General features: G+C 35.5%; 1 protein-coding gene across 1 annotated transcript; it reads left to right on the forward strand.

The window, feature by feature from the left end:
• Positions 1–1990: 1990 nt before the first annotated feature.
• LOC110773217 (lectin protein kinase family protein) lies at positions 1991–4793 on the forward strand. The gene has a single exon (XM_021977719.2). The coding sequence runs from the start codon at positions 2132–2134 to the stop codon at positions 4634–4636; it is 2505 nt and encodes an 834-aa protein (XP_021833411.1). The 5' UTR covers positions 1991–2131; the 3' UTR covers positions 4637–4793.
• Positions 4794–25361: the final 20568 nt, after the last annotated feature.

Below are 25361 nucleotides of genomic sequence, written 5' to 3' on the forward strand. Positions count from 1 at the left end.
TCAGAGACACAAAGAGAGAGAGTAGAGAAGAGGCAAAGAGACTTCGCGATTTGAGGGGAACACTGAAATATTTGTGGGGAAGTGAAACTAGCGTGACGTTGACCTAGGTAAAATGCACTGAAAGGCATCAAAGCTTAAAATCTCTAAGAAAACAAAACAAAGCAAAACAATTTAGTTTTTTGTTGTTAAGACTGCGATGAATCATGCATCGCCAAGTATTACTTTTTTTTTTTTTTTGGACAAGCTTCGCCAAGTATTGGTGATGATGTCTTTTTACCATTTAGGTTCTATTATTTATAGAAGTGATGAGTAGCATACTAACAACATCATATTTTTATTTTGCCGATGCCTATGTGGTGTTGCCTAAAGCAAAATTTGATATCAAGCTTTGAATATGAAACTTGAACATAATTTTGCGTAAAGACCAACAAACAAATGTAAAGAACTGAAAGGTTCAATGACTGATATCGAATTATTTGGATGGGAATTGTTTAACCATAACAAAGTGATTAAATAAAGTATGATTATTAATTTAGCAAATAATAATACAACTATATAATTGTGTTTCCCTGTTTTGAACTAGAAAAGTCTACAAATGAAAGAAAGCTTGCTTAAAATATGTTACGTATTGTTTGGAACTTCTGGAACGTAAAAGCAAATAGTGTTTTATTGAAAGCTAGAGAGCACCGAAAAGTTTTATCTTCTTTGAATTACTTACAAATTGCATGCTTTCTATATATTTATAGAGACTATTCATTTACCCAAAATCTATCCATAAACCAAGGTGGTTGGTGTGAGTGGTTCGGCACTTTCATTCCTTAAGAGAGGTCAGGGGTTCGATCCCTGCTCTCGTACGGAGTCACCACTTTGGCCAACACTTTACCCCTTACGGGCCGACCCGGTGTGAGTGGGGATTAGTCTGGGTTGTGGTTAAGGCTTAAAAGTGTCACCCATAATTGGGGCCCATCCAAGACCACCTCATGGTTTAAGACAAAAAAAAAAAAACCTACCCATACGACACGCACCTTGATAAAATGACACCAGTTGTTTTGAATAGGTCAACTCCAGAAGATTCCACCAAAACAATATCAACTCTATTACTTTAATTTTCTAGAAAGTCAAAAATTTTACTCAAAGGAGAAAAATAGAGACGGCGAATTTGTTTGTACCCAAAAGGATATAAATGTCCAAGAAACGAAGGAGAGGAATACCCATGTCGGGTCCACTGTTCAACAGTTCAGTTATGATCCTCTGTCTCCTAATTTTCCAATCCCATCCCTGTACCCTACTTATGTTTGTGACATCTGTCTTTCCATTTAATCAATCATAACGCCGTTAACCCATCCGAATATTTTTATAGGAGATTTTAACAATGTTGCCTCACCTATAGACCTTGTTCCACTTTGCCCTTTGAACTTTCTTTGGTTTTGAGACCCTTAAGTCTTTCAAAACGTGTCATATACTCAATTTCGTCAAGTTTTTTAATTCCTCTGTCAGACTCAGCGTAATTTATATCAATTCAAGTTATGATTTGATTCGACAAACTTAAATCTAATTGACTCGACCACTTGTTCGCTTCAATCATATTTTGAATGGGCTAAAAAAATGAAAAATTGAAAATGGGACCTTAATTGGTTAAAATGGGGTCTAAAGGGAAAAATGGGTTGACTCAATTAGGGTTTAAATTGGTCAAATTTAATCCTAACTTGAAGTGATAAAAACGACTATGAATTTTAGGAAGCAATTAACAAGTTTGACGAAAGGGGGTATATTGTTGTGAAAGATTATGGGGCTCAAAACCAAATTGAAAGTTCAGAAAGTAAAGTAAAACAATGTCTATAATTTAGGGTGATTGCTAAAAAAAAATTCTTTTAATAAAATCGAAAAAAAAAAAATACAATCAGGATCCATTAACAGCGTTTATTTTCTGTCATATGTAGAGACTCAACACAGCAGATCTGAGCTCCAGTTAGTGAAGGCCGTGAATGACACCCTACCCTCCCTCCCGTTTGCCAGTCAAAGTCTCCCTTCCATCCAGTTTCCAAACCAGACCATCTCCTCACTCTCTCCTTCCTCCTTAAAACTCAGAAACCCAGCCATCAAATCTGACACAGAAACCCAAATAACCAAAATGACCCCATTCTCTTTCCTTCTCTTGATCCCCTGTCTCTTCTCTGCCGCCACCGCAATCTCACCAGGCTCCACTCTCTTCGCCTCCAACCAAAATCAGACCTGGTCCTCCCCAAACGCCACCTTCGCCTTCGGCTTCCTTCCCTCTGACCCCCCCACTTCACCCCCTTCCTTCATCGCTGCCATTTTCTACTCCGGCGGCATCCCCGTATGGTCCGCCGGCGATGGAGCTGCCGTTGACTCCGACGGAACCCTTCAATTCCTCTCCTCCGGCACCCTCCGCCTCGTCAACGGCTCCGGCAGCACTGTCTGGGACTCCAATACCACACGCCGCGGCGTCTCCTCCGCCCAGCTTTACGATTCGGGCAACTTGGTGCTCTACAACGGCACCGTTTCGGTCTGGTCCAGCTTCGACAACCCGACCGATACGATCGTGCCGTCGCAGAACTTCACTGTGAGTAAGGTTTTGCGATCTGGGTCGTATTCTTTTAAGCTTGTTAAGAATGGGAACCGTACTCTTTTTTGGAACAATAGTATTAAGTATTGGAACGAAGGATTGAATTCTTCTGTTAATACCAATTTGACTTCACCTAGTTTAGGATTGCAGTCAATAGGTATTTTGTCAATCTCTGATTCAAGCTTGGCCACTGCGGTCATTGTTGCTTATAGTAGTGATTATGCTGAAGCTGGTGATATTTTGAGGTTCTTGAAGCTAGGGAGTGATGGGAATTTGAGAATTTATAGCTCCACTAGAGGTAGTGGGACTATAATTGAGAGATGGGCAGCTGTTACTGATCAGTGTGAGGTTTTCGGGTACTGCGGGGACATGGGAGTTTGTAGTTATAATAATTCCAATCCGGTGTGTGGGTGTATGTCGCAGAATTTTGAGCTAGTTGATTCGAAGGATAGCAGGAAAGGATGTAAAAGGAAGGTGGAGATTGAGGATTGTCCTCAGAGTGTGACTATGTTGGACCTTGTTCATACTCGGTTCTTGACGTACCCTCCCGAGACGGAATCACAGATTTTCTTTGTGGGTATATCAGCTTGCAGGTTGAATTGTCTTGTAAATAATGCTTGTGATGCTTCGACATCTTTGTCTGATGGCACAGGGCTATGTTACTACAAGACACCTGGTTATCTTAGTGGCTATCATAGTCCAGCTATGTCCAGCAGTTCATATATCAAGGTTTGTGGGCCGGTGATTCCAAATCCTTCGTCTTCATTGGAGAGTGCTGGCAAGAAAAAGGATTGGAAGTTGCACGCTTGGATTGTGGTTGTTGTGGTTGTTGCCACCCTTTTGGGTTTGATGGCATTGGAGGTCGGTTTGTGGTGGTGGTTTTGCAGGAACAGTCCCAACTTTGGTGGATTGTCCGCCCAATATGCACTTCTTGAGTATGCTTCTGGTGCACCAGTGCAGTTCGTGTATAAGGAGCTCCAGCGCTCAACTAAGGGGTTCAAGGAGAAGCTTGGGGAAGGAGGATTTGGGGCTGTTTATAAGGGCATTCTTGCTAATAGAACTGTTGTTGCAGTTAAGCAACTTGAGGGGATTGAGCAAGGGGAGAAACAATTTAGGATGGAGGTTGCAACCATTAGTAGCACCCACCATTTGAATCTGGTGAGGCTGATTGGTTTTTGCTCTGAGGGGCGCCATAGGCTTTTGGTATATGAGTTCATGAAAAATGGGTCCCTTGATAATTTCCTATTTGCAACAGTAGAGCAGTCAGGAAAGTTGTTGAATTGGGAGTCTCGGTTCAACATTGCCCTAGGGACTGCAAGGGGGATCACATACCTTCATGAGGAGTGCCGTGACTGCATTGTGCATTGTGATATAAAGCCAGAAAACATTCTCATAGATGAGAATTTCAATGCCAAAGTGTCAGATTTTGGCCTCGCAAAGCTCGTTAATCCAAAGGACCATAGGTATCGAACCTTGACGAGTGTTAGAGGGACTAGAGGGTATTTGGCACCTGAATGGCTAGCAAATCTTCCAATAACTTCCAAATCTGATGTTTACAGTTATGGTATGGTTTTGCTAGAGATAGTGAGTGGGAGAAGGAATTTTGAAGTTTCTGAGGAGACAAATAGGAAGAAGTTCTCCTTATGGGCTTTTGAGGAATTTGAGAAGGGTAACATCAAGGGAATTGTCGATAAAAGGCTAGTCGACCAAGATGTTGATATGGATCAAGTGACGAGAGCAATTCAGGTGACTTTCTGGTGCATACATGAACAACCATCTCATAGGCCAATGATGGGAAAAGTTGTACAGATGCTGGAAGGAATTACAGATATTGGGAAACCCCCTGCCCCGAGGGCCACCATGGACGTGCCTACTGGTGGAACAGACATGAATGTGAGCAGTAATATTAGTGCTCTGTCCACTGCTGCAGCCTCAGCCCCAGTTCCTTCCTCATTTTCATTATTTCAAATTTCAGGAGTATCCTCTTTAACATCAGAGAGGAACATCGAGAAGGCAACTGCATCCCTTATACACTCAGACCCAAATTGAATCTCATTTCCTTACACGTGTTTTGTATAAGAGAACCAGTTTTAGATTCTAGTTCTTTTAAGCTGATTCCTCCATTCAAATTGTTTATAATGATAGTAGTATGATACTTTAAAGCAGAATGTAATAGCATAATATCATATTGAGTTCATTCAAGAAACATATTATTAGCACTATTGAGCTTTTTTTTGTTTTTTTTGTTTTGGGTTTTAATATTTATGAACCGCATCACGTACTGTTCCTGCATCCCAAATTGATAGTTTATTTAAATAAGGACCTCGGGTGCCAGGAATAACTGTTCTTAATCACTTGAAATGCAAGCTCGTTGCAATTGAAAAGCTGGGGGTAGTTGATAACTATTTTTCAGTTTTAGGGGGACTGCCGTTGCTATCAGCATGTTAACGCATGCAAGCAGGGAAACGACAGAGGCAGAGAGTTCTTCTCTGCTCTCAATTCCAGTTGGAATAGGGAAAATCAATAGTTTCTCAATTGGCAAAGCCCATGAACCGGTGAAGCAGTATATCTCTTGACTTGTTTCCTCCCGTATACAATAACCCAATTGAATCGTTGTATGACTCAAACCTATATGCACAAGAAGGATGAGTCCAAAGCTCCACAATAAGAACACATTTCTTTGGCTCGCAAAAAACTCATGAGATTTTCTTGAGATTGTATGAGGAATAAGAGGATATGAGATAAGTGATGAAGGATGATAATGATGAGATGATAGAAATGATGAGAAGAGAGGGTCTATTTAGGCTCATAGGATCACTCCTAAATTAATAGGGTGGGAAAACCAAAAGCTAAAAATCTTTTTTAAAAAAATGAAAAGTGTAGAGATACCATTATTTCTCCCTAAATAAGGGACCATAATTCCCACTAAATTAAGTAAGGATAGTTAAATTAATATTAAAATGAACCAACAACACTGGTCCAAGAAATGAACTCAAATTCAGCCAAAAAACTTCATTCCTAAATTCCCGCAAATTAAATAAATTTTCATTCATAATCACCCAAATTCGAAGTACATATGGTTTTATCGTTTCAGGGGTATGAAGGCAATCTAAATGCAACCCACAAGTCCAAACAGACTCCCTAGTTTACCTCGACCAAATTCACCTCAAACACTTTTCCATATCCAAACTATTCCAAGAACCACAAATTCCATCCAAATTTCAATCACCGAAAATTCCTAAATAAATTCCAATGAAGTACGAGTTGGCTTGATTTCATCCAAATGATATGTAGGCAACCTAGAGCTCATTCCAAGTGCAGCTACAAAAATCAAACAAAACCAAACCAAGTGACTAATAGTGAAGATATAAATATAACCCTACACAAATTAGAAAAAAAACTCTACATATTATACCTAATTTCTCTATTGCAAGGCACAAAGAAAAGAATGGGAATAATTAGGGGTGGGGCGGGGGGGAGAACAAGAAGAAAACATGAGTAGAGGAGTAAAGCAGTTGCAATGAAGATAAAAGAGTAGAGAAGCTATATTTGGGAATGCAGGGCTAAATTTGAAGAAGATAGTTTATCATGAATTCTTTTTCCTATCAAAAAAGAGTTGGTCTTTTCTTAATATTTTTTTAGTAACACAAATTAACATCAAAGTCACTTTAAAAATCAATTGCCCAAGCCCAACTGCAGCCCAAGTTTCAGCCCTTGCCCCCCCTCGTCCTGCCTTAGCCTTCTTTGAGGCTTTTTGTCAAGTAGTGTGGCCCCATTCAACACATAGTTTCATGAAAACTCGGCACCTTCGTAAGTGCAGAGCAAGACTGAGCAGAGGCAAGTGCCTTCACTTGCTCTTAATAGATATGCCCGGGGTAACATCGTATTGGATATAATTCCTAGAAATATAATGGTGGGGTAGATTAAACCATTATGTATAATTTAAGAGGAAATTAACAATACTTTCAATTCTGTAAGGCCTTTTTAGCCATTTTAAAAACACTGCCTACAGATTCTCGAAGAATTTACTTTAAAGCCATTGGGGTATAGTTCAGTTGGTTGAGCTCTTCTACCTCCACCCATGTATTGTGGACAGAGATTCCAAACCCCCAAACACCCAATGAATATTTATGTAGACCCTCTTCCCCCAATCTCTCGTACTAAAAAAAAGAATTTTACTCTGCCCACTTTCACCTAAACAACTTAATACTTGCAGTTTTGTGCATAATAGCTAACTAATCGTATGCATGCGAAAAGGACTCAATTTATTGCACAATCTCCAAACTCATATCCAAGTATATTAACACAAAATCCAAAAGCAACCATTATAATTAATACCTTAATTTATTCACCACTCTAATGAACCTTCCAATGATAATCAAAACTTGTGAGTCTGTTGTTAGACATATACATGTCTATCTCATTAAAGTGTGGTCTTATAATCATTAAAGAATTCTAACTTGATATCAATTAGGAGTTCAAATACAACTAAACCTACAGCTCTATTAAATTTAGTGTTTTAAGGCTAACATAAGAGCTAGAAGGATTCCTATCTTAATTGTGGATTAGAAGTTATAAACCTAATGCAATAAGAACTTCTTAAGAGTTTCTTGATGGGCAAGACTCTTAGGAAGATGCATATAAATACTCTCAATTCCAGGGGGACTGCCATTGCTATCAGCATGTTAACGCATGCAAGCAGGGAAACGACAGAGGCAGAGAGTTCTTCTCTACTCTCAATTCCAGTTGGAATAGGGAAAATCAATAGTTTCTCAATTGGCAAACAATCGACAAGATCAAACCCAATTAGCATTTGTTGGGAAAATTGTAATTATGAAAATAAAAAAAATTATAATTATTTTCTCGTCCAAGAAACACACAGACAATTTGGGCTCTCTTTAAGGACAGTTAAGCGCACTACGGTCTGGCAAAGCCCATGAACCGGTGAAGCAGTTTATCTCTTGACTTGTTTCCTCCCGTATACAATAACCCAATTGAATCGTTGTATGACTCAAACCTATATGCACAAGAAGGATGAGTCCAAAGCTCCACAATAAGAACACATTTCTTTGGCTCGCAAAAAACTCATGAGATTTTCTTGAGATTGTATGAGGAATAAGAGGATATGAGATAAGTGATGAAGGATGATAATGATGAGATGATAGAAATGATGAGAAGAGAGGGGCTATTTAGGCTCATAGGATCACTCCTAAATTAATAGGGTGGGAAAACCAAAAGCTAAAAGTCTTTTTTAAAAAAATGAAAAGTGTAGAGATACCATTATTTCTCCCTGTTAGTATGAGAATTGTATTGTCATTTCCTAGACTCTAGCATAGGTTAGAAATTAGTGTGTGAAGAATTATTACTGGACGTTTTGGCACAACTCATTCAACCCCATACCTCTGAGGCATGACTTGACCGATATGAGGAAATCAATTTCAGGGAAATCATGACATAATCATGCATTCATTATAGGATTCCTAGTTGGAGTTATTTTCACTCAAGTAATTTTTTTGTTAATCCTATTTTTAATAGGATTAGATTTTATCTCTTGAGATTCTTTTCTAGTTGGACTCTATTTTGTTTTAAAGTTAAAATATATTTTCTATTTCAAACTTGGCAAGCACGTCCTAGTTGTTTCGTTGTTTTCATCTTGCTATATATTGGTTCCTTTTATAAAGAGATGAGATTTGTTGGTATTTGGATACTTTGCATAAAACTGGCGTAAGTGATAGAATCAAAACATATATCCATAATTGAACTTTGTTTGGTGGCTGTTTTGGTGTCTCAAGGAAGAGACCTCTTTGCATGTTGTCTAGGAGTTTTAGTTTGAATAGGTTTCAGAGTTATTGTTGCACAGCAAGTGTGGCAACGTGGGTTTCTCTCCAAGTAGAGAAACCTGCTTTGAATAAAAGGGACATGTGGTTCTTTTTATGAGACAGCTTTCCTATATTTTGTTTGAGCATTGAGAATTCCTATGAAAGCTGCTATGCATATATCTGAGATAAATCATCAAGTGTTCCATATTTACTTGGTGATTTATCAAACACTTTTATCATTCATTCTGTATTCATATGCATGTCGGTGACTCATACGGTTGAGGGCACCAAGACCGTGGTGGCGGTTTTCCTCCGGCGAGCTTGAAACAATCGTGACCAGAATTGCGTTCAACATAAGGAGTGTCGAAGATCATCCCGTGACAGAAGTTGAGTTACGAAGAAGTCGGCTTTTTTAGTCATCTTACAGGTATTTTCACTCCCTAAATAAGGGACCATAATTCCCACTAAATTAAGTAATGATATTAAAATGAACCAACAACATTGGTCCAAGAAATTCAGCCAAAAAACTTCATTCCTAAATTCCCACAAATTAAATCAAATTCCATTCATAATCACTCAAATTCAAAGTACATATGATTTTATCCCTTCAAGAGTATGTAGGCAATCTAGATGCAACCCACAAGTCCAAACAGATTCCCTAATTTACTTTGACCAAATTCACCTCAAACATTTTTCCATATCCAAACTATTCCAAGAACCACAAATTCCGTCCAAATTTCCATCAGCGAAAATTCCTAAATAAATTCCAATGAACTACGAGTTGGCTTGATTCCATCAAAATGATATGTAGGCAACCTTGAGCTCGTTCCAAGTGCAGCTACAAAAATCAAACAAAACCAAACCAAGTGACTAATAGTGAAGATATAAATATATCCCTACACAAATTAGAAAACAAACTCTACATATTATACCTAATTTCTCTATTGCAAGGCACAAAGAAAAGAATGGGAATAATTAGGGGGGGGGGGGGAAGGGGAGAACAAGAAGCAAGAAGAAAACATGAGTAGAGGAGTAAAGCAGTTGCAATGGAGATAAAAGAGGAGTAGAAGAGTAGAGAAGTTATATTTGGGAATGCAGGGCTAAATTTGAAGAAGATAGTTTAACATGAATTCTTTTTCCTATCAAAAAAGAGTTGGTCTTTTCTTAATATTTTTTTAGTAACACAAATTAACATCAAAGTCACTTAAAAAATCAATTGCCCAAGCCCAACTGCAGCCCAAATTTCAGCCCTTGCCCCCTTGTCCTACCTTAGCCTTCTTTGAGGCTTTCTGTCAAGTAGCGTGGCCCCATTCAACACATAGTTTAATGAAAACTCGGCACCTTCGTAAGTGCAGAGCAAGACTGAGTAGAGGCACTTCCTTCACTTGCTCTTAATAGATATGCCCGTGGTAACATCGTATTGGATATAATTCCTAGAAATATAATGGTGGGGTAGATTAAACCATTATGTATAATTTAAGAGGAAAATTGGCGAAGAAAAAAGTCTAGAGAGTAAATTAACAATACTTCCAATTTAGTAAGGCCTTTTTAGCCATTTTAAAAACACTGCCTATAGACTCTTAAAGAATTTACTTTAAAGCTATTGGGGTATAGTTCAGTTGGTTGAGCTCTTCTACCTCCATCCATGTATTGTGGACAGAAATTCCAAACCCCCAAACACCCAATGAATATTTATGTAGACCATCTTCCCCCAATCTCTCATACTCAAACAAAGAATTTTACTTTGTCCACTTTCACCTAAACGACTTAATACTTGCAATTTTGTGCATACTAGCCAACTAATCGTATGCATGCGAAAAGGACTCAATTTATTGCACAATCTCCAAACTCATATCCAAGTATATTAACACAAAATCCAAAAGCAACCATTATAATTAATACCTTAATTTATTCACCCTCTAATGAACCTTCCAATGATAATCAAAACTTGTGAGTCTGTTGTTAGACATATACATGTCTATCTCATTAAAGTGTGGTCTTATAATCATTAAAGAATTCTAACTTGATATCAATTAGGAGTTCAAATACAACTAAACCTACAGCTCTATTAAAGTTAGTGTTTTAAGGCTAATATAAGAGCCAGAAGGATTCCTATCTTAATTGTGGATTAGAAGTTATAAACTTAATGCAATAAGAACTTCTAAAGAGTTTCTTGATGGGCAAGACTCTTAGGAAGATGCATATAAATACAAGTGCCCCTGCTCAACCGATCAAGCCAACCCACAAAAAAGAATTCACCCCATCTAGAATGAGTGTATGAAGGGATCAGATTGAGGAGATGTGCTCTTATATATTCTTGATGTGTGTTCTATCATGTGTAGTCATTATAGTTTACATGTGGTATCAGAGCTTAGGCTGCATGTTTTAGAACCAAAAAGAAATCGCCCACCTTATCTAATGTTGCTGGCCGTGTACGACTTTGGCGTGATAGATGTGCGATTTTGGGTTGCAAAGGTTGATCGCATAAAGTTCCCGATGACCTCTTAAATTGGCTTTTGCAACCTTGTGGACGGTTTTGTTCGTAATAAAGCATAAAGATGAAATAGATGAAATCGCTCACCTATGCTACTGCAATTGGGAGGCACTTTGATTAATTGGGCTACTGCGTTTTCTCTCTCTTTTGCTGATTTTGACAAAGCTTTCATATTTACGGCTGGGTATGGCGTCTCTTTCTCTAGTTTGAGTTAATTGCATACAGTTGTGTTACCTTTTGAATTGTTTGGCATTTTAGGGTAAACATGTTGGGTTAGCATAGTGTGTGAAGACAAGAGTCTGTTATAGTTAATATGGATTTGTGGGAATAAGTTAGTCACCATACGAATTAAAATAATTAAATAGTGAATTAAAGGAGGCATTAATGTTGCTTAGGTTATGCATACAGTTTTCATTGCATTTTAAATTGAGTTGAATGCTTGAGAGCCAAATATGTTATTAATAAGGATAAAGATTTTCTCCTTAAAGGACTCATCGTGTTTTGAGGCATATCAAGTTGTTGGCTTAAGTTATCAAGAACATGTTGCAATTAACTTGGACTTGTAGGCAATGGCGGACCCAGGAATTTTTATAGGGGTAGGCTAAATATATATATATATATATATATATATATATATATATATATATATTTTTTTTTTTTATAGAGGAGATATATTATAAGACTTTTTTTTTCTCTTGAAACAAAAATGTAAATAAAATTTTATAAATCAAACATGGCCACATTACAAGCAAATATAACATAAAGAAGTACAAAATATAAATAAATACTAAATCAAATACATTGTCCAACTTAAAAAAATCATATATGCTAATTAATAATTCAAGTTGCACAAATAAAATATATATCAACAATCTCCAAAAGTTTTCACCCTAACCCTAAATCATAAAAACTTAACAACAACAATTAAAATTGGAAATTGAATATATATAAAATAAAAAAACTTACCACGATTGAAGAACCTACTAAAGATAGGTTGGTAAATTTTTTAGAGGAGGAGAGCTATTTCCTCTTGGCTCTCAAGATTCAAATATGGCGTTTTGGGTGGCTAGGAAGAAATTTTTTTATGTTTGCTCTCTGTGGGTGTAGCCACTGGCGAACCCAGAAATTTTTTAGCGGAGGTGCAATATTGACTAAGTATGAAAAATAGTTTTTCGGAATACTCATTTTCTAAAGATAATTTTTGGCGGCTTTTATTCCTTACACATCAAATAAGAAAACTTGATTTTATGGGATTTTAATATGAAGTATATATTGACTTAATGAGCCATCATTTTTAGCCTAAATCGTATTTTGCACTAAAACTGATTTTTCATATTTTGATTTGGTGAGAATTTGATTTTCTAGTATTTTTATTTGAATCCAAATGGGGGGTACTTCCTTATTTACATTGTAAACTTAAGTAAATGGAGTAATATAAAAATAAATGAAAGTAAAAGGACAAAGACATTTACTTAAATGTTGAAAATGGAAATAAGGTAATCTGCGGACCAGTTGAGTAAATGGGCAATTTGAAGCACTTACAATGATTTTTCCGGTGAATTTATATAGGTTTGGATTGATGTTATTATTTCCTATATGCTTTAGGAGTGGGCTAATATTTATTAGAGTACAAATAAAAGCTTATAACATTTAAACCATGTTCAATACTTTATAAATCTTCCCCTAGGCTGGAGCCCACTCCAGCCTAAGCTTAGGTCCGCCCTTGCTTGTAGGAATTAACCTTTATGAATCAGTTTATCATAATAAAGCATTGACAACTTGTGGAAGACCTATAAAATGATTTAATATTCATGTCGTAACCTTTTGAAAAATTTGTTTAACGTTTTGATCAATCTGCATATAGTTTAATCATGCTTACATGTAGCGTTAAAAAAATTGCTTATAGTGTTAAATAAATTGCGTATCTTATTTGCTAAGGTATGATCAAGGGCATAAGGTTATTACTGCTTGATTATGATATAAAGGACTTTTGATTATGATACAGTTGCTCATTTTGTATGAGAAGGTTTTAAACTCTACAATTTGGTCAATAATTGCATCTATATTAGTAGCCTTCTGTATTATTCTCCATCCACATATGGGAATTGTACAGATTGATAACAATATGATTGAACAATCTGGATAGCAGACTGCATAGACTAGCAAGTCTTCTCTATATCCACATATGTGAGTTTTCTTGCACAGGAAGTTTATGGAGTTTATTGTCTGAGATTTTGGAATATGGTAATTTACACCCATAGGTATAAATTAACGTATTTAAGTAAAAATTTTGGGGACATTTTATCCATGTATATTCATGGTGGAGTGATGCAAAAGACAACATATGTGAATTAACACTACTACAAAAAGGGCAAAAGACGACCAGAAAAAGACGACGGTAGAACAAAAAACCATCGTTGTTTTTAAAAAGACGACGGTAACAAAAAACCGTCGTGGATAAGTGACTTAAACAACTAAAAAATGGAGATACTGTTGAGAATTTTTTTATAACGACGCACACAAATAAAAAAGCGTCGTCTTATTAAAAAGCTTTTCTTTAGAGTTAAAATCTGACCAAAAAACAACGACAGCAGGTATGACAAGCGTCGTCTTTTAAAAATCAAGTGTCCTTTTTTTGGTAAAGACATGGTTGTTTTGAAAGAACTGTCGTCTATTATATGTAAAGATGACGGTTTTTTTTATAAAAAGGGTCGTCTATTATTAAGTAAAGACGACGGTTTTTTTATAAAAAGGGTCGTCTTTTATGAAGTAAAGACGACCCTTTTTATATGAAAATGGTCGTCTATTATGAAGTACAGACGACGGTTTTCATATAAAAATGGTCGTCTATTATATGTAAAGACGACGGTTTTCATATAAAAAGGATCGTCTATTATGAAGTAAAGACGACGGTTTTTTTTTATAAAAAGGGTCGTCTATTATATGTAAAGACGACGGTTTTTTATAAAAAGGGTCGTCTATTATAAGTAAAGACGACGGTTTTTTTATAAAAAGGGTCGTCTATTATATGTAAAGACGACGGTTTTTTTATAAAAAGGGTCGTCTATTATACGGTTTTTTTATAAAAAGGGTCGTCTATTATATGTAAAGACGACGGTTTTTTATAAAAATGGTCGTCTATTATATGTAAAGACGACGGTTTTTTTATAAAAAAGGGTCGTCTATTATATGTAAAGACGACGGTTTTTTATAGGGTTATTCGCAGCAATGGTCCCTCAACTATACCCATAGTTACACTTTGGTCCATCAATTCAATTATTAGTTGCGGGGGTCACTCAACTCTGTGTTCCGTTGCACCAGTAGTCCTTCCGTCAAGTCTGTTAGTTTTTTCCGTTTAAAATGATGACGTGGCAAGCATATATGAGAATCTCATAGATTCTTGAGGGGCAAATCTGACTTTTCAGTTAGCCTTTATCACCTCTTCCACACCTAGTTCTCACCAAATCATCTCCATGGTAGAATTAGCAAAGCTAATCTCCCAACACCAACCCAACTTGCCCATAACAATTCTACTCACAACTTCCACACCTTCTGAAACCTCCGCCACATCCTCCTCTTACATCAACCTCATCTCATCTGATCCAAACCAAACCAACCCCAATCTCCCAATCTCCTTCTTCAATCTCTCAATCCAAAATGGCCATAACTGAATTCACTGTAAAGTGGGTTCCGTCTGGAAAGACTAGATATTGGGCTGAATTTAGAGTTGGTTTGCAACAAAGGCAAGTACTTGGATGACTTCAGGGTCTTCGAAGCACTTCTAAGAAAACCCATTTGAGGGTTTAACGAGCTGTTGAGCAAAGACGAGTATGCACTGCAGCGAAGCTAAAATTCAGAATTTTCGGTAACAGAAGCTGTTCGTCTTCCAAAATCACAGGGAATTATAACAAATACCTTCCAAGCACTCGAGCCATCTGCAATCAAAGCCATAAGCGATGGTTCTTGCGTTCCAAATCATCAAACCCCACCAATATTCCACATCGGGCCGTTTTCTATGGGGACTTTTGCAGAGCAACACGCCTTCCATTTCCCTTGCATAGCTGCTCATGTGCGCAGCCACAGGGACGGAGCCAGCTAAGGCTCACTGGGTGCAGATGCCCCCATTCATCCGCTTGAAACCATGAACCCAAACCCATCAAATTGATAACAAAATTCATTCACACTCCCCAAACCATATCTCTGCCAAACCCACTCAAATTGTTTTCTTTAGTTGCCCCCACTCATCCGCTCGAAACCATGAACCCAAACCCATCAAATTGATAACAAAATTCATTCACACTACCCAAACCATATCTCTGCCAAACCCACTCAAATTGTTTTCTTTAGTTTCCCTTGTTATTATGGTACCAGACCAGAGCCAGAGGCTGCTAGGACGATACCTCATGATTCTTGCTCACCCAGAGCCCAGGGAAGTGGAGAAGAAGATAATAGTGGAGGCCTTCTCACCCAGAGCCTCATTGAAGCCATTGTACGACTACGAGTCTCTTTTCTCTCCCACATCTCGGATCATCCCTATACCAGAAGCCGACGATGAAGACGAAGACGAAGACGCCACAAACCCATTCCCCGAAACGACGACGTCGAGGAGTTCTAGGCTCGTGTCTTTTTTAGGTTTTAAAATGTTTTTAGGAAAGCATCATGAATTTCCGAATTTACCCTCACTTTTGACAGAAAAAGTCACAGACTTGACGGAAGGACTACTGGTGCAACGGAACACAGAGTTGAGTGACCCCCGCAACTAATAATTGAATTGATGGACCAAAGTGTAACTATGGGTATAGTTGATGGACCATTGCTACGAATAACCCGTTTTTTATAAAAAGGGTTGTCTATTATGAAGTAAAGACGACGGTTTTTTAATAGAAAGGGTTGTCTATTATATGTAAAGACGACGGTTTGAAAAATAGCGTCGTTTGAAAAACCTTTTACGTCGCTTTTTAAAAAACTATGATGTTGTTATGTGTGTACAACGTCATTTTAAAGAAATCATGGTTTAGAAATGCGCTCTTCGATAATCATCGACGGAAAACAAAAAAACCGTCGTTAACAATATAAATAAACATGACGCTTATTACATCTATACCCTAAACCCTAAACCCTAAACCCTAAACCATAAAATATAAACCCTAAATTATATATATATATGTTTAAATAATTTTAGAAAAGGGATTATGGTTTTACGGCCTAATATATATTAACCATAAACCCTAAACCCCAAAAATAAACCTTTATCCCCCTAAACCCTAAACCCTAAACCATTAAAGTATAAGTGATGTTGTGACTCATGAAAACATTTTTCTTTTTGGTGGTAATTTTAAATTTGTATAACTCAAACTTAATTTTTTAAAGCTTAAGGGGGAAGAAAATATCTCAATGACTTCATAGGAGTTTACGTTGCATTTTTTGGATTTATTTTAAATTTATTATGAATATTTCGAATTAAATAAAATAAAATATTATTAATAAAACCCACGAATCACGTCGGCATTAAGAAATTAAAGACGTTGTAAATCATAATAAACGACTTAATTTTAAAACAAACGAATGACGGATTATGTAAAGACGACGGTTTTTTATGAAAAGGGTCGTCTATTATATGTAAAGATGACGGTTTTTTTTAAAAATGGTCGTCTATTATATGTAAAGATGACGGTTTTTTTATAAAAAGCGTCGTCTTTTAAAACACGCTAAAAAAAGGCCGCTTAAGTGAATTCGCGCTCGACAAATTTTCAAATTTTCCCCCGTCTTTGAAAACCTTATCTCTCATTAACAAGCGTCGTCTTTTAAAACACGCTAAAAAAAGGCCACTTAAGTGAATTCACGCTCGACAAATTTTCAGATTTTCCCCCGTCTCTCAAAACTTTATCTCTCCCTCCTTGAAACCTCCTGAGCTCCTCTCTTCTTGAAACCCTCCTGAGCTATCTGAAACACTCCATCTCTCACCTTTCTACTCCTCATACGTACCTACCAGCGATCGACGCCATCGAAGCAGCGACGCCGTCAACGCCATCGACGCAGTGACGCCATCAACGCCATCGTTCTTCGCATCAGTCATCACTAGCCGCCATCGACGCCATATTCACAGTCAACGACGACGATGTCCTTCAAAACATATCTAGAGACCTTGCGAGATGGGAAAATCCTAGAACATCAGATCTGGTCTTCGATGTCACCTGAGGTTCGATGACAGATCTCCATCACGCCTTCTTGGTGAGCTCTCGCCATCCACGTCACAGAAGCAACTCTAAGTTAGTCAAAATGTTCTTCTGTATTGTGTTACAAATGAACTTTTCTTGCATAAGCTTATGCTTGTATAGATGATGCATATTTTTTGTTAGTTAAGATGACCTTGAAAACAGATCTAGAGACCTTGCGAGATGGGAAAATCCTAGAACATCATATTTGGTCTTCGATGTCGCTTGAGGTTCGATGACAGATCTCCATCGCGCCTTCTTGGTGAGCTCGCCATCCACGTCACAAAAGAAACTCTAAGTTAGTCAAAATGTTCTTCTGTATTATGTTACAAATGAACTTTTCCTGCATAAGCTTATGCATATTTTTTGTTAGTTAAAATGACAGCAAGATAATGTAATCTTATTGTGGTTTTTGATTGCTTAGGTAAGATGACATGGCAAATAGGTGCTGCAGCTTATATCAAGTGCAGCTCAAAGGCCAAGATGACAACTTAGAAGAATATAATCCATTTGACCAAGATGACTTAGAACACTACTCCAAGATGACAGCTGAATGTGGAGAACAAGTACAAATTGTGGAAGATACACCAACCATAGGTTAATGCTTTGGATATGGTATTTTGCAATTATAGGTTATAATGTTATAAATATGGTATTTTGTATGGATATAGTAGGAATCAAGATTGGTAAACAATGTAATTACAATTGAATCTTCAAGTTTTATGAAAGAAATAATTTTTTAGGATATCTAAAATGAAATTAGTACATCATTTTTACAGATAATACGGCGATTTTTTGGAACAAAACCGTCTTTTTTAGATTTAATAGACGTCTTTGGATATAATAAACGACGGTTTTTTCAGAAAAAGTGTCATCTTTACATTTAAATAGACGACGGTTTTTTCAGAAAACGTGTCGTCTTTACATTTAAATAGACGACGGTTTTTTCAGAAAAAGTGTCGTCTTTACATTAAATAGACGACGGTTTTTTCAGAAAAAGTGTCGTCTTTATATTTAATAGACGACGGTTCTATAAAAAAAGTGTCGTCTTTACATTCAATAACGACGGTTTTTTAAGAAAAAGTGTCGTCTTTACATGTAATAGACGACGGTTCTTTTAAAAACCATTGTCTTTACATATAATAGACGACGGTGAATTACCGTCGTAGTTTGACTTTCAAAAAGACGACTGTCGATTTAACGACGGTTTGAAAAAGAAAAAGACGACGGCGTTTCCCCGTCGTCTATTTCAATTTTTGTAGTAGTGTAATAGGAATTTCTCTTTATCCACGGGATTTAACCTATGAAAGGAATTCATATATGAACTCTTTTGGTGATCACTAAAAACATGTTTCATTTTCAACCCACAAGTGTGAATCAATAATGTACAAATATTTTAACATTATGGGACAACTTATTCAAGTATGTTTGTGCTTAAATTTTTTTCGAAATGTCACAATGAACCTTAACTCCATTAGACGCATATACGGTTTTGTTTTTGTTATATGGATTGTAACATGATACATGTCCTAATTATCAATTTTGATAAATCTCATGTGTTTGAGTTGTTGATGATAATTTATTCGTAGTGATCTTAAATAGTCATAAAAGTTGTTTTCATGACTAAAGGAAAGATAATTTTGGCTAATCACATAAAGGGAAACATGAGGTACTTTGGAACTTTCTTTTTTTTAAAATAAACCAAAGGATTAGGCGAGATTAGCTCCTCAGTATCAGTCATCAAATGCACAAACATCCACCACCCTCAAAGAGGGGACCAACACTCCGAAAGCCCCCCGCATGTCCCCTTGATCGTAATTTATTAATAAAAAACAAAAAGAGAGATACAAGAACAGCAGGGGGGACCAAACCAAACCCTGCAGAAGAGAAAGACAATGACAAAAATGCACAACAACATGCTGACCTAAGAGACCAAAACTTTGAAAGAGTAAACAAAAGAAACTAGGAGATATTTTTTGTTTTCATATGGACATGTTTGAGAATTGGTTGCCTTTTGTATGCATTTAAGTGAACGTTTTGTAGCATCAATGCAACTTCACATGTAAAAGGATTGATCCGTAGGTGATTTGGATTAAACCATGTACAGTTGGACTAATCCACACGTGTTAAAAGTATTAATCCGTATTTGATGGACTGAATCATTTAAAGTTGGATTAATCCATAAGGTTGTGTTCATCATAAAATAAATTGGTTGTTTTGTAAGGTCTATAATAATTTTGGTGTGTTGCTGCATGTGTTTGGGGCATGATTACTATTATAGTTGACACTTTCAGTTTTGAATCTCAAGCATAAAAAGAAATTTGTTTTGTGAATATAAGTTTACATGCATTACAAGTATTAATTTGTAGATGTATTGCATTTAAGGAGCATCTCAATTTATTACCATGGATATTGCATCACAGTTTTTTAATTCTCAGTTTTATCGATGTCTAATTATATGTCATGTTATATAGAATTCATGCTCATTATTAAGAAGGATGATCTAAATACCCAAGGAAGGATAATATTTTGAATGATCGATCACCTATATAAAACTTGGGCTTTTTGCATGGCAAATTTTGGATAAAATTTTGTTATAATTTGAATAAAATTTTGTTATAATTTGAATAAAAGGTCATGCAATTTGAAGCTTAGATCATGTTTAAGGATATTGTATTACTGTTATTTCTTAATTGAATGGGTTGCATGGATCAAATTTCCCTTTGGATTAAGGCTCATTAATTTTGTTTTGAATCAAAAGTGGCAAATTGCAATATATAAAATACTCAAGACACGAACGATCTTTTGATTGCTCAAAATGTTATATTTGATAAAGTGATATTTTATATTTTACTCTTGTGATATGGTATTAATTTTTTTGCACCTACTTGGAACTTAATGTTGTATGTTTAGAATGTATAAGGATAATTAAATTTTGAGGTGTATATTGCAAGCATTCATATATTTATAGTTGACAATTTTTCAGTTTTGAACTATGCTAACATGTCATCTGTTAGGGTGAAGTTGTAGTTCGAATTAACTAATGAAAAAATTAGGGAAGAAGGATGATTTTCTAAGGTTTCTGTAGGCGCTGATTTCATAAAAACATGTTGAGAATTGAATTTTTGGTGAATTTATAAAGTTGAAATAGATGCACATGAATTTTCCTGACAGTTTATGCATTATGTATAAAGATTGTTGAATGACTCACCTAAAGATCTTCAAATGACCTAAAATTTTGGTATGTTGAGAATATACATATCTTCTTGAATGTTACAAAGGTTCTTGTTTATTGGATGTGTAGGTTATTTGTGAGAATTTTATAAGTGATCTGTGTTTAGGAAAAGTATGTGATGGCAGATTTTCTGAGTAACCGTGTATGTCAATTTTAGATTTTTTTTAATTGGCTATAAAACGACTCACTAATTTTGCTGTATAAGATTAATGTCTCTAGTTTATTTCCATGAAATTTGATACTAGTCCAACTTATAAATTAATTATGGTAAATTCTAAAGTAATCACATATCATTGCTGGAAATTTTTTGACAGTTTTGTGCATTTAGGCTTATACTGTGAAGTACATTAGGAGATGCCTTGAAAGTTCTTTTACACCAATTTTTCACCGTGTTTCTAATCATAAGGTTATTGGTGCACTATATATTGAAGTAGCAAAATAGTGAGTGTTTGCCCAAGTGGGAGAAGTGACGTAAAGTTTTGGGCTTTACACTCAATACCTTATTATCTTGTATATTGATAAAGCTCATAAAGGTTTTGGAGCATACTTGGAAATATTTTCTGGTTGTTGACACATTGAAATTTTACATCTTAAGTGTTGGTTTTATGCATCTATATGTTTATGACTAATGTTTGGATGACCGGCTCTTTCGTTTTTGGATACTAAAGTTCTTACAATGCTGACGGTTTTTAGCTTGTATTGGTTAAAGAAAATTTAATTGATATTTAAAGTTGAGGCCTAATCCTAAGGAAATGATTTCAATGAAAATAATATGATTTGTTCTATGCTCATTTCTTGATACATGTTTTGGTTGCAAAATATGTGTTCAATGAGTGGGAGCATTCAATGATCTTCTTTGTTGCATACATTTAGTTTTGACTTTTTTTGATTAATCACTTAATGTTCTAATTCTCCATTAACGGGTCGTTTGGTACGGAGGACTGTCATGGACTAGACTAAATAATGATACTGTCTTGGATGCAGAGAGAGAAGAAAAGTCAAAAAAAAAAAAAAAAATCCACTTCAATATAATAAATCCACCAGATTTTTTTATTTTAAAAAATATATCAAAGTGGATTTATTATTATTTTTGTGACTTTTCTTCTCTCTCCGCATCTCATTATTTTCTTCTTCCTCCTGCTTGCTTCTTCTTCTCCATCCTTTCTCCTTCTCCTATATATTCTTCTTCTCCATCCCATCTCCTGAGCCTCTTCTTCTCAATCTATTTTTCTTTTTTCCCGAAATTTGTTCTCTTTGCTTTTTTTTCGATTTTTTTTTTCTCTTTGCTTCTTCTCAATTTACTTCGTCTTCTACTTCTCCCTTTGCTTGCACGGTCGTCGTCGTCTCATAGTCACCATCGTTCCACAGTCGCTGTCGTCCACAACCCATAGTTCAAGCTGCGAAGTCATTGTCTCTCATCGGTGCTTGTCGAAAATGATTGGAATTGGCTGCGATGCTAGATTGGAGTTGTTGTGTGTGGCTATGACGTTCGGGGATTGAATTAGTTGTAGGCGCTAGGATGGTTGGTGGTTGTGGATGTCGCTTGGGTGGTCGATGGTTGTGGCTAGCGCTTGGGTGGTTGCACGCTTTGGTTGTTGCAGGCACTTGGGTCGGGACTGCCTTGTCCTCCCTTTCCAAGCAGGTCTCACTAAGAACACCTAAGGAGTGTTTTTGGTGGGGCCAATATTAACAGTCCCACTTAAAACTATAGCCAAGTGAAAACAAACCTGGGATAAAAATTTGTGTAGTCCAATCCAAGCCTAGAAGGTGTAACAAACAAGCCCTAAGGGGTTTAAGGCTAATACGAACAAAGATTGTTTGGATGTGTTAATTGTTCTTGTTAATTCATATTTTCAGTTAACATTGGTTAATCAATGACTAATAAGCATTAAGGTTTTTGTTTCAAGCTTGTAAGGTAGAAGGTAAATGAAAGGAAATTGCATTGGTTCATTGATTTACTATATGAGGTTATTCCCAAAAGTGTTAATGGGAAATTTGATACGATTTTGGTCATGCTGTTCATTTTTTATATGCAAAATCAGTGGGAGCCAAGTTTTATTCCACTTAATTTCATTATTTTCTTGGAGACAGTTCAATTCTTTTGTTTGCTATTGTTTGGTTCAATTCTTTTAATAAATTATGTGACTTCAGTTTTATGTTTATTATTCTTGAGAAATGAATCCAGTTACATGTCATCATACAGTATAGCTAGCTACAGTCACTGCATAAGACATGAATTCATACCAGAGTCATTAAGGAGAGATCTTGGTAATCTCTTAAGGGAGGGCGTATGAATGAAAGTGACCTTTGTAAACACAAATTAAGTTTGGTCATGATCATTCTGCATTCTAGTCTTGACGGAAGTCTCATGTGATGTTGAGAACTTGTATGTGTAATTATAAAGACCTTGAAATATTGAAATGTTCAATAAGTCTTGATAGTTTCGTGCTTGTTCTTTTGATTGACAGTGACTTTATTAGGAATTATAGTTGAGTTGAATTCTATAGGCCTTACAGTAATTGATATTGAGTTCTTGATGATCATTAGACCAAGTGGGAGACTGTTAGACATATAGATGTCTAACTTATTAAAGTGTGGTCTTATAATCATTAAAGGATTCTAAGGCTTGATATCAATTAGGAGTTCAAATACAAGTAAACCTGCAGATCTATTAAAGTTAGTGTTTTAAGGCTAATATAAGAGCTAGAAGGATTCCTATCTTAATTGTGGATTAGAAGTTATAAACATAATGCAATAAGGACTTCTTAAGAGCTTCTTGATGGGCAAGACTCTTAGGAAGATGCATATAAATACAAGTGCCCCTGCTCAACCGATCAAGCCAACCCACACAAAAGAATTCACCTCATCTAGAATGAGTGTATGAAGGGATCATATTAAGGAAATGTGCTCTTATATATTCTTGATGTGTGTTCTATCATATGTAGTCATTATAGTTTACATCTGTCACCATATATATTTTTTGGTAAGCTTCCATTGCCAAACCACCAATAAACCATTTATAAATTTAATAGGTCCACAACAACTTTGGAATAATTTCTTTTTCAAAAAAGAGATCGTACATCAAAAGTTCTAACGTATGGAAAACAAGTCAAAAAAATTAAAAAATTAAAAAGATTAAAAGAAGAGATGCATTATTTCTAACAAAGATATATAAGCACCAATTAGAATGAAAAACCATAGGTCCCTCTCACTTTGAATAATTTGATTTGTATCTCGACTATAATGTTCTTGTTTACATTGGGATGAATAATATTATAATAATAAACTATTCTAAAACAAGATTTTTATTTTATTTTTTATTTTTAAACTTTGATTTGATCTCGACAATGAGGATAAAGCTTGTCTCTTGGTTCTTTTGAGGCACTAATCTTTGTAATCTACTTTATTAACGATGCTTTTTTGGATTTTTCAGCATAAGTTCCTTTCCTCACCTACCATCTTTTTCACTAATGATAGTTTTTTTTCTCTCGTAAATGCCTTAAGCATATTATAATAAAAATATGTTTTTTTCTCCTCACCATTATTATGATTACAACCTTTGTCGATATTATTTTTGGACAATTAATGGCATTCCCAATAAGGTACGATGTTGTTATAATAAAGAGAAATATTTACAGTGCAATAGTGGATATATCACTTGCTATAGTTGTGAATAAAGTATAACAAAGTGTGGCCTCACGCCCACGCTCATGCTCATATGCTCATGCTTGTGCATATACTTTTTTATGTCTTTAGCTTTTGTTTAAGTTTATTGTATTCATAAATTAGACACAAAACCATTAGTCAAAAGATCAAATATAAATATCCGCAAATGAATAATACAAATATGGAACAGTAACCACACAGAGTTGATCTAGATACATACCACAAAATGCCAAACATTTTTCTTTTTTAATGTGATCGTAAGTGTGACATAATATGAACCTCACATGTTTGTATCAAACTGTTTTACTATGGAAGCCTATAAGTTTAGTTGAAAAAAAAAAAAAAACCAACATTTAATACAGTCATTATATGTTAGGACTTCCGTTAAAACTTGACATCGACCTATCAGCTTCGCATGACGTTCCCAATTGGGCCCTAGACTAAATGAAACGTGGCCACTTAGGCCATCTCTAGGTGCGGAGGGCTAATTTAGCCCTCTAATAAATGATTTTATAAGGAATCCTGTAATGCTATATTTTAACCATCTCCATTAGCAAAAGGCTAAAATTAATATTTTAATAGTTTTTAGTATATTATGTAAATTTATTAGTTAATTTAATTACACTACTATTTATATCCTATTTAAGAATACATTTTAGAAGAGAAAAATATCTTGGGATAGGATTTTTGACATTAGCTAGTTGTTTATGTTTGCAATTAATAATAATTGACAATACATTATGATGTTCAAGCCTTCTATGTTCGCAATTAATAATAACTGACAATACATTATGATGTTCAAGTCTTCAATGTTTGCAATTAATAATAATTGACAATAAATTATGATGTTCAAGTCTTCATCTTGCTTTAAAAACAACTTTGACGTTTACAACTAATAATAATTGACAATACATTGTCATGCTCAAGTCTTTGTCTTGTTTTGAAAAACAACTTAAAAATTAATTTAAGTGGAAAAAAATGATTAAAAAATGAAGGATAGTTTGTAAAAGAATGTGAGAAATTATGTAAAATGATGAAATTGAGAAAGCCTATGTAAAATGATGAAGATATGAGAACCTATGTAAGAATGAGGTAGATATTTATACAACAAGAATTTAGGAATTTTTTTTATTTTTAAAAAAAAATCCTTTTTTTGGGATTTAAAAAAAATAGTAATAAATGGCTAGGTAACATCAGCTGGGCTCATCCAATTATTTAGCACTAGCTAGCCAAAGTGCCACATGTGGCCTGATTTTTAGGAATTGGCCCTTTGTGTAACCCTCCTCCTTTTTTTTTTGGTAGTCCACTCTTGGAGATGAGTTTGGGAATTTTGGGCTATATTTGA

The sequence above is a fragment of the Prunus avium genome, chromosome 8, assembly GCF_965620075.1.
Source record: "Prunus avium chromosome 8, drPruAviu1.hap1.1, whole genome shotgun sequence".
In the NCBI taxonomy this organism is placed as follows: Eukaryota; Viridiplantae; Streptophyta; class Magnoliopsida; order Rosales; family Rosaceae; genus Prunus; species Prunus avium.

Bases quoted from the DNA above. Each gene is read 5' to 3' on its own strand.
- LOC110773217 (XM_021977719.2), top strand. From the start codon at position 2,132: ATGACCCCATTCTCTTTCCTTCTCTTGATCCCCTGTCTCTTCTCTGCC.